Source organism: Cryptomeria japonica, chromosome 10, assembly GCF_030272615.1.
Source record: "Cryptomeria japonica chromosome 10, Sugi_1.0, whole genome shotgun sequence".
Taxonomy (NCBI): domain Eukaryota; kingdom Viridiplantae; phylum Streptophyta; class Pinopsida; order Cupressales; family Cupressaceae; genus Cryptomeria; species Cryptomeria japonica.
Window position 1 is genome coordinate 785,369,153 of NC_081414.1, and position 18,277 is coordinate 785,387,429.

At 33.7% G+C, this 18,277-nt stretch overlaps 1 protein-coding gene across 1 annotated transcript; it reads right to left on the reverse strand.

The window, feature by feature from the left end:
* Positions 1–16,592: 16,592 nt before the first annotated feature.
* LOC131039269 (protein LURP-one-related 5-like) lies at positions 16,593–17,150 on the reverse strand. The gene is made up of 2 exons (XM_057971973.2): positions 17,046–17,150; positions 16,593–16,943 (listed from the first exon to the last, which is right to left on the reverse strand). Exons 1-2 carry the CDS (start codon positions 17,148–17,150, stop codon positions 16,593–16,595), a joined length of 456 nt encoding a protein of 151 aa, XP_057827956.2.
* Positions 17,151–18,277: the final 1,127 nt, after the last annotated feature.

Below are 18,277 nucleotides of genomic sequence, written 5' to 3' on the forward strand. Positions count from 1 at the left end.
AGGGCTAGACGAGTTTCCTATGTTCTTTATTTGATGGTTCTGGGAGATAGTGGCAAATGAAGTGGTGGATGTTGTTAAAGAGTTCTTTGGGTCAAGATGTCTTCTTAAGGAACTAAATGCTACATTCTTGGTTCTTATCCAAAAATGCCTTGGAGCTACGGAATTTGAAGCATTAAGGCCTATAAGTCTGTGTAATTCTTTTTACAAAATTATTTCTAAGGTTTTGACCTCAATATTATTGAGTATCTTGCCCTCCTTAATCTCTCCTTAGCAAAATGGGTTCACTCCTAGAAGGAAGATCCTTGATTCCATCATCACTGTCCATGAAAATGTCCGTTCCCTTACATAGTCTAAAACTGAGGGGTTTCTTCTCAAATTGGACATATCAAAGATTACAATCAAGTAGATTGGGAGTTCCTACTCAAAATTATGAAGGCTTTCAACTTCAGCAATAGAGTCCTCCAATTGATTGGTCAACTCATTTCAACGACTTCCATTTCTATCATAGTGAATAGATCTCCCTCACATTTCTATAAAAACTCAAGAGGGCTAAGACAAGGGGATCCCATTTCCCCTATTCTTTTTACAATTATGGTGGAATGCCTTGGTAGAAACCTAGAAAGGATGGTCAAGCAGGGTTCCTTGATGGGTTTGAAGCGCTCCTCAAATAGTATGATTTGAACCCATCAATATTTTCTGGATGACACCATTCTAATGTGGAGATCCATGGTGGTTGAAGCAAGGAACTTGAAAAAGACCCTTGATGATTATGAATCGGCTTCTGGTCAGATGGTGAATAGAGAGAAAAGATCTTCATTTTTCTTCAACACTCTAGAGCCTAGATAGAATAAAATGGCCAGAATTATTGAATGCAAAATTGAAGTTTTACCCTCAATTTATCTGGGTCTATGTCTGGGTCTTAAGGCCCCAGATTTTTTTTGGAATTCACTGATTGATATATTTAGTAAAAAGCTAGCTGGTTGGAAGAGGGCTCTTCTCAGTCAATCATTTAAGATTCAACTTCTTAAAGATACTCTCTAGAATCTCCCTATCTATGCTTTGAGTCTCTTTAAAATCCCATCTAAATATGCAGAAGCCATTGAAATAATTCAAAAAAAAATTATTTGGTCTACAGTGGAGGAAAGGAAAAGAATGTTTCTTATTGGTTGGGATTAAGTCTTTAGACCTAAAGACTCTAGAAGCTTGGGTCATAGGAGAATTAGAACCATGAACAGGGCTCTCCTCACCAAGCAAATCTGTAGAACCTTTTCTTCTAATAGTGAATAGAATAGGATCTTAAAAACAAAATATTTGGCCAATAATGGATTTGTTAAATCCTCTCTTGAAGCCTCTATTTTTCATTACAGGTTGGCTCTCTAGAAGGATATGGCAAGAGGAAGGAAAATTATTGAGATGGGTACAGGCTGAAGTATTAGAGATGGGAATTAGGGTAGGTTTTGGGAAGAAAGATGGATTATGAAGGAGCCCTTAAATTCTTATGAAATATTCTTAGGTTGGGTTGATACCTACAAGAATTTATATGGCATACAAGTCAAGGATTACTAGAGGAATGGTGGTTGGATGCATCTTTTCCAGGTAAGCATGGACTTGGCTCCTATTCAATCTGCTTTGTTGCATGTTAAATTTGGGTCAAGTCAACAAGGGGACCTTTTAGTCTGGAGGCCAAACCCCTCGGGCTACTTCTTGGTATCTTCAACTGTCTCTATGCTATCCTTTTCTTCTGCCCCTCCTCCTGTTTGGGCTAAAGCCTAGATCAAACACTTGATTCCTAATATCAATATCTTCTTTTGGATTTTTCTTTAGAATAAAGTGCTGACGGTTGATAATCTTTGCAAGCATCCATTTCGGATTCCCAAATGATGTTATTTATGCAAGGAAGTTGTGGAATCAGCTATCTATCTCTTCCTCCACTGTCCATATGTGGCTTCTATCTGGAGAAGATTTCTTGTTCTCTATAATTTATCTTTGTTTTTCCTGGATCGTTAGAAGACCTTTTTTTCCAATGGAATTCCCCTTCTTTAAATCCCACCATTAGAAGATTATGGTCTCTTACCTTCCCCCATGTTGACTAGGGAGTGTGGAAAGGAATATAATAATAGATTATTCAAGGATAAGGAGGCTCCAAATAATATTATGTTTGAAAGAATATATAGACTAATGGTGGAGAATGTATATAGAATACCTTCTAATGTGGATAAAAAGGAGACTATTGTCTGTACTTCCTATGATCTTAAGATGGTGAGAGACTGGCATATCAAATGAGATATATCTAAGGCTTTTGGACAAGGTAAAAAGGATCATGAAGGTGCTAGTTTGATTCATCCTCCTAGGGGATGGATAAAAGATAATTTTGATGGGGTGGTCAAGGGTAATTCGGGGCCGGATGGGAGTGGGGGAGTGTTAAGAGATAACTATGGTAACTTTGTTTTGGTTATGGCACTCTCCTTGGGCTCTCAATCCAATCACATATCCAAAGCCATAGGAGCTTTATAGGTCATTGGTATTGCTACCAAAATGAACATAAAAAATATATGGATTGAGGGGGAACCAAAAAACATTATTGGATTCCTTCTAGGTAATTCCCCCCATCATGGACCATAAAAAGCCAGATTGACGATGCCAAATCCCTTCTTTCCATCTTTGAAAAGGATAAAATCTCCCATGCATTTACGGAAGCTAATGCGGTGGCCAATTAATTTGCTAATGTCAAGATAAGTGGCCGAAGGATGTGGCATTCCTATAATGAAGTAAAAGTAGATATCAAAGCCTTATTCGATTATGATGTCATGCATGGTAAAGTTGTCATTTCAAAAAATGATTAAGTTTATCAAAGAAGGGTATTGTTCCATCATTCATTACTTTGGTGGTGCCTTAATTATCTTTGCAAGTTGCAAGGAGTGGCACGTTTTGTGGGTGCCTTAATTTTTCTATAAGCTTTCTACTAAGTTTATCTACTCTACTACTACGAAAAGTGGTCTGTGAAAAAATGGGGGAAAGCAAGAAGAGGGTGGAGCCCAAATACTATGATAAGCATTAGAAAAACCATAAGGTATGGAGGCAAATAGATAGAGAAAGTTTGAGACCTTACCTGGAGAAACTTAATGGTGCTAACCCTGATATTGTGAAGTATTTTGTCAAAAATTGGAAGAAGGAAGGAATAGTTCTCTCTAGGAGAAAAGTGAAAATTGATGAGAATCTTATTGGGGAAGTTACTGGCCTATCTATAGAGAGGATGAAGTTATTTTATGATAAAAAGATCTCTGACAAAGCGGTTATCAAATTTCCAAAGATCACCAAGGAAAGGGAAGTGCTTGTTAAAGTTTCAAACAACTATTTTGAGGCCTGTACGATTAAGAGGCTCTGGTGGGAGGTGCTCAAGGTGGTAATGAAATACATTACTATGGACAAAAAATTCACACGAGTCTACGGCTACCACTTCATCCTCCTCAATCACTTCCAGTAGAAGGTTAGGATTTCTTTCCCCTACTACTTGTTGTGCTCTCTAAAACATTTTCTTAAGGAGCACCCGAATAGACCTTGGAATTTCCTTGTCCTACATGTTGGTCTCATCTAGCTTATTCATGAGCACTTTGCTAATATGTCGGCCCCATATATAACCCCATTTCAATCCTGGCCTCATAAGGGTATGATACTGAAACTAGTTTGTCTGAGGGGAATTCTGATGGGGATTGTTATTGGGAAGAGGAAATTACTCCCCCTCTAAGAAGGTGCCTAAGAAAACCCCTTTGAGTAGGCATTCGGATAAAAAAGAACTCTCTATGAAATCCCATTCCAAAGCTAAGATCAAGGTGAAGGTCCCACCTAAGAAGATGTTGGTTTCTTACTCTGAGGACTCGTCAGAAGACTCCTATGATACCTTTAATCCCTTTGAAGTGTCCCACTCTTCTCACCCTACCACTGATAGAGAGAATATGCCTAGATTCCCCAAAGACTTCAAACCTGAAGACCATTACTTTAAACCGGACTGAGAATTTCCAAATGATATCTTGGCCATTGCCATAAATGGCATTGTGGATTTATTTAGGGTTTTAAAATGGTTTTTTCATGAAATAAAAGACACCACTCTAAAGTACAGGGTGGTGTCCAGCAAACTAGATGAATTAATAGGAGGGAAGCCTCATATTGTTGAAGGGGTAGTGTGGACTGAATAAGACAAGCTGTCAATGGCAAAGTGTCTCCAAAGAATAGTGGAACTAATGAAAAAATAAAAAATGAAAACAAGAAAAAGACTATGCTGGTCGAAGGGGAAATTGTTAAAATTAGGGAAATAATGAATGTCATTATGAAGCAAAGCCATACAATTGTGAAGAACTCTACAGCCACTATGAATACATTGGTGGATAAGTTGGACAAGTCCCGGTAGGGTTCCTTGATCGTGCACCTCGATGATAACAAAGAAAAAGGCCATAAAGAGGAGTCATGCCCCTCTAAGAGAATCAGAGCCAACCTTAACAAAAAGGAGAAGTCTTCCACTCAGGAGTTCCAGGACCTAAAGAAGGCAACACAAGAGGTGAACATCCTTGAAAATAATATTTTTGAGACTTTAAAGTCCTTAGGTTAATGTGTTTTTGGTGTTATCTATTTGTTGTCTTTTGGTTAGGTCTACTATCTATTTTCCTATTTGACAACCTTTCCATTTTAGTGGAATTTTAATGTTTCTGATTCTTGTGGATTAGTAACCGAGCTTTATGGATTTTCATTTTGTGATTCAACCTTTTAAGGCCTTCAACACTCTTATTCATAGATTTTTTACTAATATCAACAAAATTTTTGAGACTTCCTTTAAGGTCTTCCAATCCTTTCTCCAAACTGGCAATTCTAGATTCATGCTCATTTTTCATGACTTTAACATCTTCAATCAACTTCTGGGTCAATTCAAGTAGCTTATCAGTTTTATTAGGCATTGGGGTCTCAGTTAAGGCATTAAAAATATCATTTGTTCCCAATTTGAGTAAGAGGATTTTAGTAATCACCCAACAAAATCATTTCTCCTACCTAGAGATGGAATTAGCCAGTAGGAGGTCAAAATCCATCATATCACTTTTACTATTATCAAGGTCCACCTGGTCCAATTTGAGAGGGATATCCAACTTAATCTCCTTATTCTCTTTATCATTGACATCCATAGACTTCCCCACCTATTGCTTCTTAAGGCTATCATTACCCAACTCCTAGGGAAAAGGGGTTTTGTTCTTTTTGGTTGCATTTAAAGGGGGCGATTTACACTTTCTATTGTTGTTAGTGCCAAGAGTGACCTTCAGGGGTGGGGGGGCTCTTTATTAGATGGTCGATAATCTGGGTCATATTCCGACCCTTTTCATGCCAATCTATAGCCATTTCACCTGACATATTCTTATCCTCAATTTTAGTATCCAACACAACATGCGCATCAGGACCAGTCGAGGTTTTGGGGTTACTTTTAATTTTGTGTGCCAATGTGGTCTTAAATTCATTCTTTTTACCAAATTCCATTAAAAGAAGAATAAGGCCCTCATGTAAAATAGGGTTTTCACATTTTTTTTGCATGATTAGAAAGACTGTGCTCCAGAGAAGAGAGCAAATAAAATGGCAAAGACATTTTCTTATCATGTCTAAAATGGTTCAAAATAGTAAAATGATAAGAAAAGATACTAACAAAACAAGCATCCAAGGTAATGTACCTCATAATCACCACTGCAACATCACTCCAAAGGCTCATCAAGCTTTTTTTTTGGTAGCCCCCATCAGCAGTTTTCCTAACTCTCACTCTTCATATCAAAGAAAATAGAGAGGGTTTCCTCTAGTGCCTTGCATTCTCTCTAGAACTTCTTCCCCTACATCTACAACCCATTCATATTCATAATAAAATCCTCATCAATTCTGAACTTAGCACCATAGACATACACTAAGAATGTCATTATTCCAACCATTAACAAACCCTTTTGTCGCCCTAGGGTCATGACCATGTAGTTTTTTAATATATGGGACAAGACCACCATTCATAATCTTAGTCCACATATCCTTATTTTTCTCCCACTTCTGATACGAGGATGACTCAATCCTATTTTTATCTACTCCCATGTTCGAGTTGCTATTGCCAATTCTGAGATTCACCTTCTCATAAACAAACCAAAATCAAAAGACTCAAAACCAAGATACCAAGAACAATTTGGAAACCCTAGTGTTATGTTGATTCCAATTATTGCAAAGGGTGGGTTTATGCATGTGATAAGATGAAATCATTAATATTTGGCCATTTAGAATAGACCATATCTACAACATCCTTTTGTGCGAGTTCACACAAGTGCATCAGAAAAGTTTCCCCTTCCCTCCACCATTTGATTTTCTCATAAACAATACCCAAGTTAGCGATGTAGTCTGCAAGTTGATTACCTTCCCGAAAAATGTGCATTATTTGAACTTCATCCAACTTGGTAATCATGTCAAGGCAATCCTGAATTAAGTGTTTAATTCTCCAACTAGGAGTCGTATGTTCAATCAGACAATAAATAATATTCAAGGAGTCACTTTCAAGCCATACCTTTTCATATAAACCTAAATTAAATAATAATAATGATATATTATTGGCTGATTAATTTAGATTTCTGTAATAAAATATATTTTTTTGGCAAATCTTCAATCCTGTCGTGTATAATAATTATGATATATTATTGGCAAATTAATTTAGATTTCTACAATAAAATATAAATTGTTGGTGAATCTTCAATCTAGTCATGTATCGAATATTATAGTGAATCTTTGAGTTAAAAGAAAAAAGAAAAAAGAAAATATCTAGCAATTTAAATAACACTTAAATATAAATTTGTAAAAATGTGGCGATTCGTCTCACCTTAAAAGTTGAACTTATTAGCCAAATTTTGATTCCCAAATTTGAAAAAATAGCCAATTGGCGAATATTAGCCATTAAAAAAATCACTGATTTCCTCATGGACGAGGATAACTATTGGAGAGAGAAAAGCATGATTCATCTCAATATCATTTGTAATGGGCAAATAAAAGGTATGACATGAAACATCTACTAGATCTTTAATAAATATAAAACATGAAATGAACATCTTTGAAGATATCACTATATAGAAACATGCAATGTGTATAAAAGCTTTTAGAATTGAAGTGAATTTTGAGAACATCCTTTAAATCCTCATTATACATACATTAAGATGCAATGAATCAATGCAAGAAAGATGAAATGAAATATGCCTCCTTTCAATAAATGATTTTGATAAATGTAGCTAATTAGGAATTTAACAAAATGTGAAAGTGAAAACTAATTAGATTGCATAGGATTTGTAAATGAAAAGAAAATTAGATTTGAAAACTACAAATCAAAATTATGCAAAATGTAAGAAATGTCATGTGCACCAAAATGAAGTGATGAGAAATGGAGTTCTAGCCTACAGAGATAAACTAGAATCCAAATCAATATCATTCACAAGATAAAATACTCTCCAAGTTCCAACTGCAGTCCTAAAGGAGAGATGGATGCGATGTATGATTATTTCCACTTTTTATGCTTGATACGAAAACATAAAGTAGGTAAACTTATGCAAGGGAGACAAGATTCAACATAAATAGATAGATATAGAATAAAACATAAACAAATAAGTATAATTCTATGAATGGGATACAATGAGGAACCTGTTATTGAAATCTAGAGCTAAAAGTATGGGTCTAGTGAGTGAGGCACCTTAGACCTAGAGGTGTCTTCATCAATTGAGGCTTAAAATTTTGGATCAAGATACTCTGTAGATCTTTCCCTCCAAAATTCAGCCTAAAAGTATTGGTCTCATTAGAATATCGACATAGTATTGGGGATTTTTCTAGTTTAAATTATACAACTATGTGCCTTTGTCTTCTCTACATAATTCCATAAGTTTTGATTATCTTATATGTAACCTACATAAATAAAAGAAGGAACAATATTTTTTTGTATAGGGTATTTCCTAATTCAAACCCTATTTTTATATTTTCACCTCTGCACTGGAACAATAATTATGAAAAAGGGAGCTTACTCTTGGTAGGAAAAAGGCTAAATTTGAACTAAAATGTTGATTGAAATGATATTTACCCTAGGAAATGATAATGGTGGTGATGCAATACTCTAAAGACAAGTACTTCAAGTATTGATACAATAACATGACATTCCAAGGCATAACAAGATCAATCATAAAAACATGCTCTCACATGTAGGTTGTTGTATCTTACTAATGCTTAAATACGAAGATAGTTTCTCAATGATTCAAAACTCATATATTGGTCTCAAGTACCTTATGAGACAATTTCAATACCCAAACTTTCAATACTTGAGGAGAATTTTTCAAGTGTCATTACCTTTGAATACCCAAACAATCACATTAGCACATAGCCAAAAACATTTCTATGTGTCAGTTAACCAAAACTACCAATTTCACAAGGAAGGTAATAAAATTCCATTGTGAATCTATGATAGTGTTGCCCCATTTCCAAAGAGACCTAGTGAACATAGCTAAGTATTTGTTTAAGCTTCTAGTAAGGGGCCTGGGAGGGGGCCCAATAGGAAGTATTGTGCTCTATATTCCTACTCCATTTCAAATTAGAAAAATAGGGACACCATTTGTTTCTTTTCTTCTCGAGTTTACTTTGTGTCTTTCTATTTTTTTTATTGTTCCTTTGATTTATATTTCACATTTTATGTTAGTTTCTTGCATTTTATGAGTATATTACCTTTTGTTAAAATTTTGGACATGGTCATTTAACAATGTGTTTTGAGGTATCCTTAAAATATCACTATAATTATAGTAGAATTTCAAAGTTTTTCATCCCATCATGTTAGTTGGACCATATCTAAAACCATAATGTTATACAATGATGTCATCCAAACCTACCTTGACTTTTCATTTATAGTGACCTACTTGTTTGTCTTTCCCTTTATTTTTTTCTGATATCACTTTATTTTCATTTATCTCTTTATTTTATTGTTTCGTCATGTTTCATGATGATTTCAAAATGGTCAATTGTGATTGTTTCTAATTGTTGGTTGATGAATTTTCTAGTGACTTCTTGACCAAGTTATAGATCATGTTTTTATTTGTCCATGGATGTGATTTTATTGGAAATCTTGTTGAGTTCTTATATCTTGTATCATGCACCTTTATCTTTACCAAGAGGAGTTTTTCATTTTGATTTTTATTGTTACCTTTTTCCTTTTGTATTCTTTTATTCAATTGTAATGTGTGTTTACTTTTCTTTTTTTCTATTTTCTTTATATTTAGTTTTTGTTTTATTTTCTTTAGTTTTTTATTGAGGTGGGGAAGTGCCCCAACCTATTATAGCTCAGATTTAAACCATCAGAATAATAGGCCATTGTAGGACCAAACAATAGAGTTTCCATAAGTAACCCAAGTACAACACCACACAACTAAATCAAACCAAAAATACTAACTAATGAAAATCAAAGTTAGGACCAATAAGTTGTCCCAATAGAACAATCAAAGATTTTTTGGTTGAAAGGGAGTGACCCTTTTTATTTTTTCATACAACTATCCAAGAAGAAACATACTTCTCTGTAGAAACAAGGGGAATTATGCTGCAAGGTCCTTTAGAAGTAGCATATGAGTTGGACAAGCAAGCCACCGAGCCCCAAAGAGGAACCTAGAAGTTTGTAGAGAGGGAGTTGGGAACCATGGATAGGATAAGGCTAGTGATCAAAACAACACCAAAAGGATCCAATAGAGCACAAGCAACATGATTTTATGTAAAGGGAGCTCTAGGAGTAGGATCCATTAGGATAGGAATAATACATGTACCAATGATACACGGTCCATGTAGGTAGGGGCCATAAGAGTCATACTGATTCAAACCACCAAAGAAGGATCAAAAATCAGAAGGGGGCATAGAGCCTACACTATAATCCATAGTAGATTCTTCCTCCATAGGGAAAACTATAAGATGGTACCATTCAACGTCTTTCCAATAGGTAGGATACGAGTGAAGCCAAATACTTAGTTGCAAAACAATCTCTACACCTGAAAAAGGTATTCTTTACCTTTTTTGTTGGTAATAAGAAATTTATTTCATTTCCTTTTGTAATTAGTCATTTGCCTTTGGCATGCCCATTTACAAAAGTTAAGGAAAACATTTGATGATACGATCAAGTTATTAGTATTTCAGAGTTTTTCATCCTAGTATGCTCTTATTCATATATATAGAAGCCTATGTTAGTGTCCATATAAGTGTTGATTGCTCTCAAATTATTATCGTAAACAAATTTATGTTTTATTATGGTTTGATGGTGTCAAAATTATTTTTCCCTAAGTATGTGCTTATTGTCAAGTCTAATCTAACGATTTTCAAATATAATTTGAATCTCCTTGCTTGGCTATCTTATTAGCATTATTTTTTGTTTCTCCCTAAATGCTAGACCATTTTGGACATCAATTCAAAAATAAGGGAGATTTTTTGTGCTTCCCACAAATTTATAATATGAAAATATCAAAATGAAATGAAATCTTAGGTATTATGACAGGCACACCATATTGGCTATGAAATTTGTAAACAATAATTTTTTATTAAATAAGAGAAAATATATGATATTTATGGACAAGGTGATCGAAAAAGGTGAGTTTCAATGATATGCATTTAGTATATGATCAATCATGTCAAAATATTTTTTGGCTATTCAAATGCACAATATTTCTACCTCTAAATGACATAATTGATTCTACATAATTTGTATGATCTAAAATGACTGATTGGGCCAGTTCAAACAATAATAATTTATATTAATAACTGTTAAAGGTAGGGAAGACTAATAAATTCACCCCAAAAAATAATAATTTAGATGATAAATCAGGTTCTACCTAGTCCCCCTCCTTTGAAGGTTCCCCTACTACCTCCTTGACTACTAGTAATCCCCCTATTAACCCTTGTGGTTTGCCCCCCCGAAGGGAGGTGTTTCTAAAGTTGGGTACCTCATACTAATATACTATCTACCCCATGTTTGCAATCTATATGAGAAATAAAGTGTTAAAGTGAATGTGTTGTGGAAACCCTACAATATCTAGAATGAGACCCTGAAGTGGTGGTAGCTCATCTACATATAACTAAGACTATGATCACTCACTTTGAAAACTTAGCCCTAGCTAAGGCTAATGATTGGCCTATTGAATTGGTTGATGAGAAGGTCTAGTCTTATGTAAAGGGTCTTGCTAAAAATTTGATAGATAGGATATTCTATTGTAGGAGGTGGAGAATATCAAGAGTTTAGTTGGTTTGTGGAGGATATGAAGAAGATTGAAGAGACTATTAGTAGTCTCCAACAAAATTAGAATAAAATTGTCAAAAATATGTAGGGCATTGTGATATGCTACAAGGAGATGAAAAAAAAACATAGTTGTCCAATTACAATTTTTTGAAGAGGAGTTGGAGAAGAATACATCCAAATGTAAAATAGTGGATATCGAAGCTAATTTAATTGGTTCACTTCTTAATTCAAATAGGAAATGTAAAGAAAAAACAATTTGACACTATTCCCACTTAGGAGAAAAATATTACCAAAGAATTGTCGTTCATAGACATTTTCAAAATAGTTAACAAGGAATAGTATTCTATGAAGTGCCTTAGTCTCTTGGGTAATAAATAGTTCATTTTTTCCATGTGAATTAGTATCTTCCCGATCCCCATTCTTTTTGGTTTTTTTGTGGTCCCCTTCTAATTCTTTAGTTTTCTTTAATTTGTTGATAGTCTCATCCATTCTGAGACCCCTCTCTTTATCCTTAATGGGTATTTTATAAATAGGTTTAGGCCATCTCCTAATTTATCTAATCAAAACTAATAAAGTTAGGGGAGACTAATAAATTCCACATAACCTCCTACTTGGTTTGTTTTTTAGGTGTGCTAAGAAAATATTGCTACAATTAATAGAGTTGAAAACATGTAGCTTGGGGAGAAAAATGTATATGAGAATTACCCTTAGTTGGATTTAAACTAAATATGAAAGCATTTTAATAGGGTTAATTATGTTTTACTCTTCTCCATCATTTGGTGTTTACATAATCTTTATCATAAGAGACTATTATTTGAAGCTACTAGGATCTTTTATCCAATTCAAAATTTTATCCTATGTCAAGGCTATAGCGTTAAATAAGTCTTCCTATAGTCTCTCAATGTATCCCATTGGCAATATTTTTTTTTTGGAGAGTTACGGTTAGATAGTGGAAATACAATGATTAATTTCCCTCCCCATCAAGTTTTATGGTTACTCTTGCTCTAACATTCAAAAGAAAAAGAATGCCAAATTTAAAATGGCATACCTCACCATGCACTGCTAGTATTCAAATATAAAGAATATCAAAACTGAAATGGCATGCCTTACCATGCACTTTTATGAGTCTAGATAGATATTTCATCCAATTGTAAAGATCAACCCATTGGTTTGGTCCTTCTTTGTGCATGTGCCACATATTAATTACTTAAAGCGAGATTGCCTAAATGATAATAAAGTTAAAATCAAGGACTACACTAGAACATCACTCACTATGGTGAAGGAGTGTGGTTAGATAATATCCTTAATTGTTGTCCCATCTTAGAAGAAAAACAAATTATACAAATAACCACTTCCAAAACTTGATTGGTTGATAGATATGAAACTTTCTATTGAAAATTTAACCAAAGAGGTCATAAAATAGACCATGAATTAGTTAAATAGTTTCCAATAAATGTATTATCCTCATCCAAAATAGCCCAAGCCATCCAAGGATACTATAGTATGTAAATCACAAAATGAATCATCTAAGGCTATAGAAAAAGGGCAAGGAGAAAAGAAAAGGAAAAGTGTGGTGGAGTATAATACACTTATAATAGTAAATATTGATGATGAAGAGAGAGATGATCTAGACCATCTAGAATAGAGTAAGAAAGAGATTTGTTGCTATAACACAAGCTTGCAACTACTACAAAATTGCACCAATTCTACTATCTCAAAGCCCAATTTGTTCTCCTCACCCCTTTTTCTTGTACAAAGTTCCCATACTCCTTTGAAAAATATCATTTTTTCTCATAGGTTAAAAGACTATTTCCTCATCCTATTACCAATATAGCACCACCATCTCCTTAACATTTCACACTTGTAGGAAAAATTCAAATAAATGATCAAGATATTATGGAGTTTATATATATGAGCTTAGTTCAAGATACTATTTTTTCCTCTAGTGTGGGACCACATACTCTCCAAAAAATCTATCACATTATCCTCCTCCCTTGAATAAGGCAAGGTCATGAAAACCCACCTCACTAGGTCAAAGGAAATCAACTTATCTTGAGAATCCAAACCTACCGTTCATAAGCGGAGAAACTCTCATAAGTGAGTCAAGCATGCTTGTAGCCATAATGCTATAGTATATAATTAGAAAATGTTGTAGTAGAAAAAATTGTAAGGGTCTTTATAAATGATAAATATATTTAAAATTTAACTTATAAGAAAGAGATACAAGTCTTTGTCTACCATTATAGTGGATGCATAAGGGGTAAGGAGTAGAGAAGTATTGATTCCACTAGTAGATAAACAAGAGGGAAGCATGTAACTCCAAGATTACATAGTACTAACAATAAATTTGGGCCACAAGACAAGGGATAAGAGAGTTAATGCTTTAATGATTCAATAAGTTACATACTAAATTACATGGACAAGGATGTTAAGACAAAGGTAGAATATAGATCTTAGGTGATTGAGTTCAAATATTATATAAATTATTTGATTTCTTCTATTAAATTCAACTCCCTATTCCTCCAACAATGAAATTAATTGATAAAGTTAACAAAATACAACATTCAAGTAGAGTAACAAGTTCCAATATTGGATAGAGAAATTTTGTGGAGGTACAATCCTACAAGTTGGTTATGGATGCTATCCAATGTTATTAAAATATGAGTGATGAATAAATTTCTCTATAAAACTATGAGGAAGCCATATGTGAGCAGGACACATCAATGGAAGAAAAATTACTTATCCTAGAATAAATGAGAACAATTACATTAAAAGTTTTCCAAGGAAATTAGGTAACAACAACTGACAATCTAGGATCACAATTATAGTGGTATTAGGATGCCAAAATGTTATAAAAGAAAATAAAAAATACAAGAATAAGATTTCAACCAAGAGAGATATTGCTAATGCAACAATAAAAAAAATAGAAAAAATTGTTGATGAAGTTTAATTAGTTGATATTATCATTAATAAATATATTTAAATTTGTGAGAAAAACCTATGAGAGAAGGCCGCATTGATGAGATCATGATATGGGGTTCATGGGAAACTTTAAAATTATCATATATAGAGTTTCAAATTAATGAGGTAACAGAAGTTGCAAAGAATACTTTGGCCTCAAAAAGGATTAGAATCCAATATATAGGCATCCCTCATTCCAACCTCTTCTAGGATGAATTAAATCGATTCAAGATTCAATTTATAGCACAATAATCATGTCCTTAAAAGTGGATCTATTCATTTAATCTAATGTAATTAATACAAAACCCATCTTGGGGAATGGTTGTTCTCATAGGATTATTTTGAAACTTGTAACTATCTACTTATAGTAATTTATTATATAAAGTTAAAAAAATTGGTCTAGTTTCCTAAGTAGGACATAGAATGAGTAATTTTTGTTTCTAATTTTAGGAACCTGGAATTGATTATTCATAACCCTATTATGGATTGTGTAATGTGTTGTTGATATTTTTGTTACCAATGAACTATAGCATTTTTAACATGGAAGTTCCTACTAAAAATTATAATTTTCACATATTTAGAAATAAGGATCATGCATATTGTTTTTCAAGTGTCTTCAAACTTGGTGATAGTTTTCTTTACTTTGATTCTTTAAAAGTGGATAACTTGGTGAGATCTATTTACTATGCTTTTCTAGAGTTGTAAATCGGATCTATCAATAAAATATTGTGACTTTCCTTAGTTTTTTGCACTAATATTATGCATGATTATGTGAATACTAACTATTGCAATATTGGTTTCTTTAATCTCATCTAACATTTTAAAGCTAAAAGGTAAACTTGAACTAATCATTGTCCCCACAATTTAATATTCATTTCATGTTTTAGTTTATTTTCTTTAAGACCTAACATAGTTTGGATCTCTTTTATAACTTGATAACTTAATGGTATTTTTATATCACAAATGTTATGGTTTCAAATAAATGTACACTATTTTAGGTTACCTAGAGTAAGCTAGATAAGTAATTTTTTATATAATCTTTAAACTTGTAACTTATTTTTAATTAGATCCAAATTGTTTGACTCAAAATCTCTATAAAAATATCACATAGACTACTTACCTTTTCCAATATGACCAAGAACTTGCTAAAAAGAAACCTTAGAGACAATCTCTCAACTTTTCAAGGGAAGTAAAGAGTTTTGTTATCTTACTTGAAATTGGTTGTGTGAACACCACTATTAACAATAAGAGTACTAAACAATAGTAGTATCAAGTGTGAAGCGTCAATGGAGCTTGATGGGCTAAGAGATTTTGAATTATTGCATGTAATATAGGAGGAAAAATGGAAGATAAAGAGAATGAGGCTTGAACTATTCATTGAGATTCATTCTCATATTTGTGTTGATTCCTTTTTTTTTCACAACAAATTACTAGTTGTGTTTAATGTTATGTATTAATATTTTTTCCAACAAAGTGAACCTAGAGGTGGTGCACTTCTAGAATGTCATGGATCAGGGAGAACGCCACTTGTGCTATGGTTAGTATATCATTACTATGACCTTCTAATGCTAGATGCTTGTTTTTGGGCAATCAACATGTGTGTTTTGATACTACTCGCTATGACTTTTAGATAATTATTATAAATGCTCTTCCTATATTAGTTGGAAACATACTATTTGATTATTGATAGTAGAAAATAATGTGAGTTATTTACTACCTACACAATAGAGCATTACTCGCTCACATTCTCTTAATTAAGTAGGTAAGCCCCTATAAGGAAAGAGAGAAAGTCCCTTCATTTGATTCTTTCCATTTAATTTGAGAAGAATTGCTTCAAAAATGAGAAAAATGTTCTGAATGATTGAAATTTAATGATGAAAATAACTATTTAAAAACAAATGCAACTTCAATGATTCTTCTTAATACAAATTCTATTAACTATTCTTTCAACCACATTACAAAGACCAATCCTTAACCAGCCCTTATTATTCAATTCTTCATACAAACAATGAAACGCATTTTATTAGTGTAGATAATTATAACTTTCCCGACACAGTTTATAGCCTCTGTTTGTATTCATCTCTATTTTCAGATGAAATCATGACTGTTAAACTTGTACCTTTGACAGGGCCATCGTGCTTGTATTTTACATTGGTTACAGAAGTTTGTCAGTGAATTGCCATCGTCCTCCAATTTCTATTGCGACATGTTCACTGAGCAGGCTTTTCTGACAGAATTGCCTAAAGTTGTGCAATTTTCATACCAAAAATATTGTACGGGACGCTGTACCAGTACTCCAAGCTCTCTGGAGGAAGAAAATATTCTACCATCTTCAGTGAATGTTCTCTTAGCCTATCTGATTAAACATAATGAGCAGCCCCATTACAAATGCTTGATCTACTCCTGCGTCGATAACCAGGCTCAAAACATCATTTCCCAACATTATGTCACACTTGGCTTCCTTTTGTTTAATCTGCGCGATGATCTCTCCCGCTTTATTCAATATTGTGCACAACGACTTGCACAACGACCCTTCTATCTGGTAATCGCAGTATTTAATTTGCTTACTTACATACACAAATACACTGGCTGTGGTTTTATTTGAAAATCCCAAAGACTTTGCAAGGCTAAATTTGGGCTTATCAGACTCTACTGGATCTCCTCTGTATGCTTGCCATCTCTTCCTAAAACTCCATCTCTGCAAAATACAAACCAGATGTCAGACCCCATCTAACAAAAAAATGGTGGGAATAATCTTGCTAATAATGTGAACAAAGTTTAGATGAAAAAGGAAGAATACCTTGCGCCGCAATGTAAGAAGAAGTTGGCCTGCCGCATCCATAAGAAGTACTTCGTTTCTCACATTTGATGCATAGTTATCCACTCTGAAAACCAGATGTCCCATTGAATCGAAAACGGTAAATCCTTTACCATTAAATAAGAGGGATTTCTTCCAAACTGTGAAATGGGTAGACGAGCTTGAACAAAATCTCTGATCGATAGAAACATGGGGAGATGAGATGGATGAGTGAGGATGGACTTGAAACATTCTTGGAACTCAGAGATACCCTACTGTTACTAATCAGACACCAAAGAAAAAAGAAAGATGTGGACCTTTATTCCGGATCTTTGCCTTTATAATAGATGTCTTAAAATCGTAGCGATTTGGGTTAATAATCACCATTAAAGACATGCAGTAAGCGTGTATAATGAAAGATTCCTTGCGGAAATTGAAAAGTCAGAGCTACACCTGTGTCAACCGTCACAACGTGCATTTCACCCTAAAATATTATTCCAATCTTCAGCAGATGTAGAAGAATAATTTTTTAATATCATTTTATTTATAAACACATGGCGTAGCCAATGAAAGAGTTACAGCACGGGGTCTAGGGAAGAGGAATGCAGCACATGTTTCATTTTAAAGGGCAGTGATTAATCATGTGTGAGGCCCACATCGAAGGGAGTTATTATTGGAGTTCTAAAAAATCTAAGGGGTTGGTCATTTTGCAATTTAGAGCACACCATTGTTGATCCATGGCCATTTAAGAAAATTGAAATTAGGCGTTTCGAATTTGCATTATTTTGTTTATGATGAGTATTATTTATTTTATGTTATGAGGCATTGGTAATAAAGTTTTGCATGACAAGGTAAGCGTTTGATCTGATGGAGCTGTGGAAGAGCAAGCAGAAAGATCAGTGCTACTTTGGCATGTTCATTTGCAACAGTTTCAGAATAGCCTGCCCATCCCCACAGTCGTTAGTGCTGTGAGTGATATGCAAGAACACAAATTGATGAGCTTTATTTTTTATTTTTTTATATGAATTCTTATGTTTAATTAGGACTGTTATTTCAGGACATTATGACTATGTTATATATAAGTCTTTTGATCCTTATAAACTTTGTTATTAATCAGACAGCCTTATAAATGTTATGAGAAATCAATATAAATAATGTATAAGTGATGGGATTGAATGTTGCTTTAAGGAAATATTATGCATATGTATGTTGTACATGTTAACCTTGGTGTATGC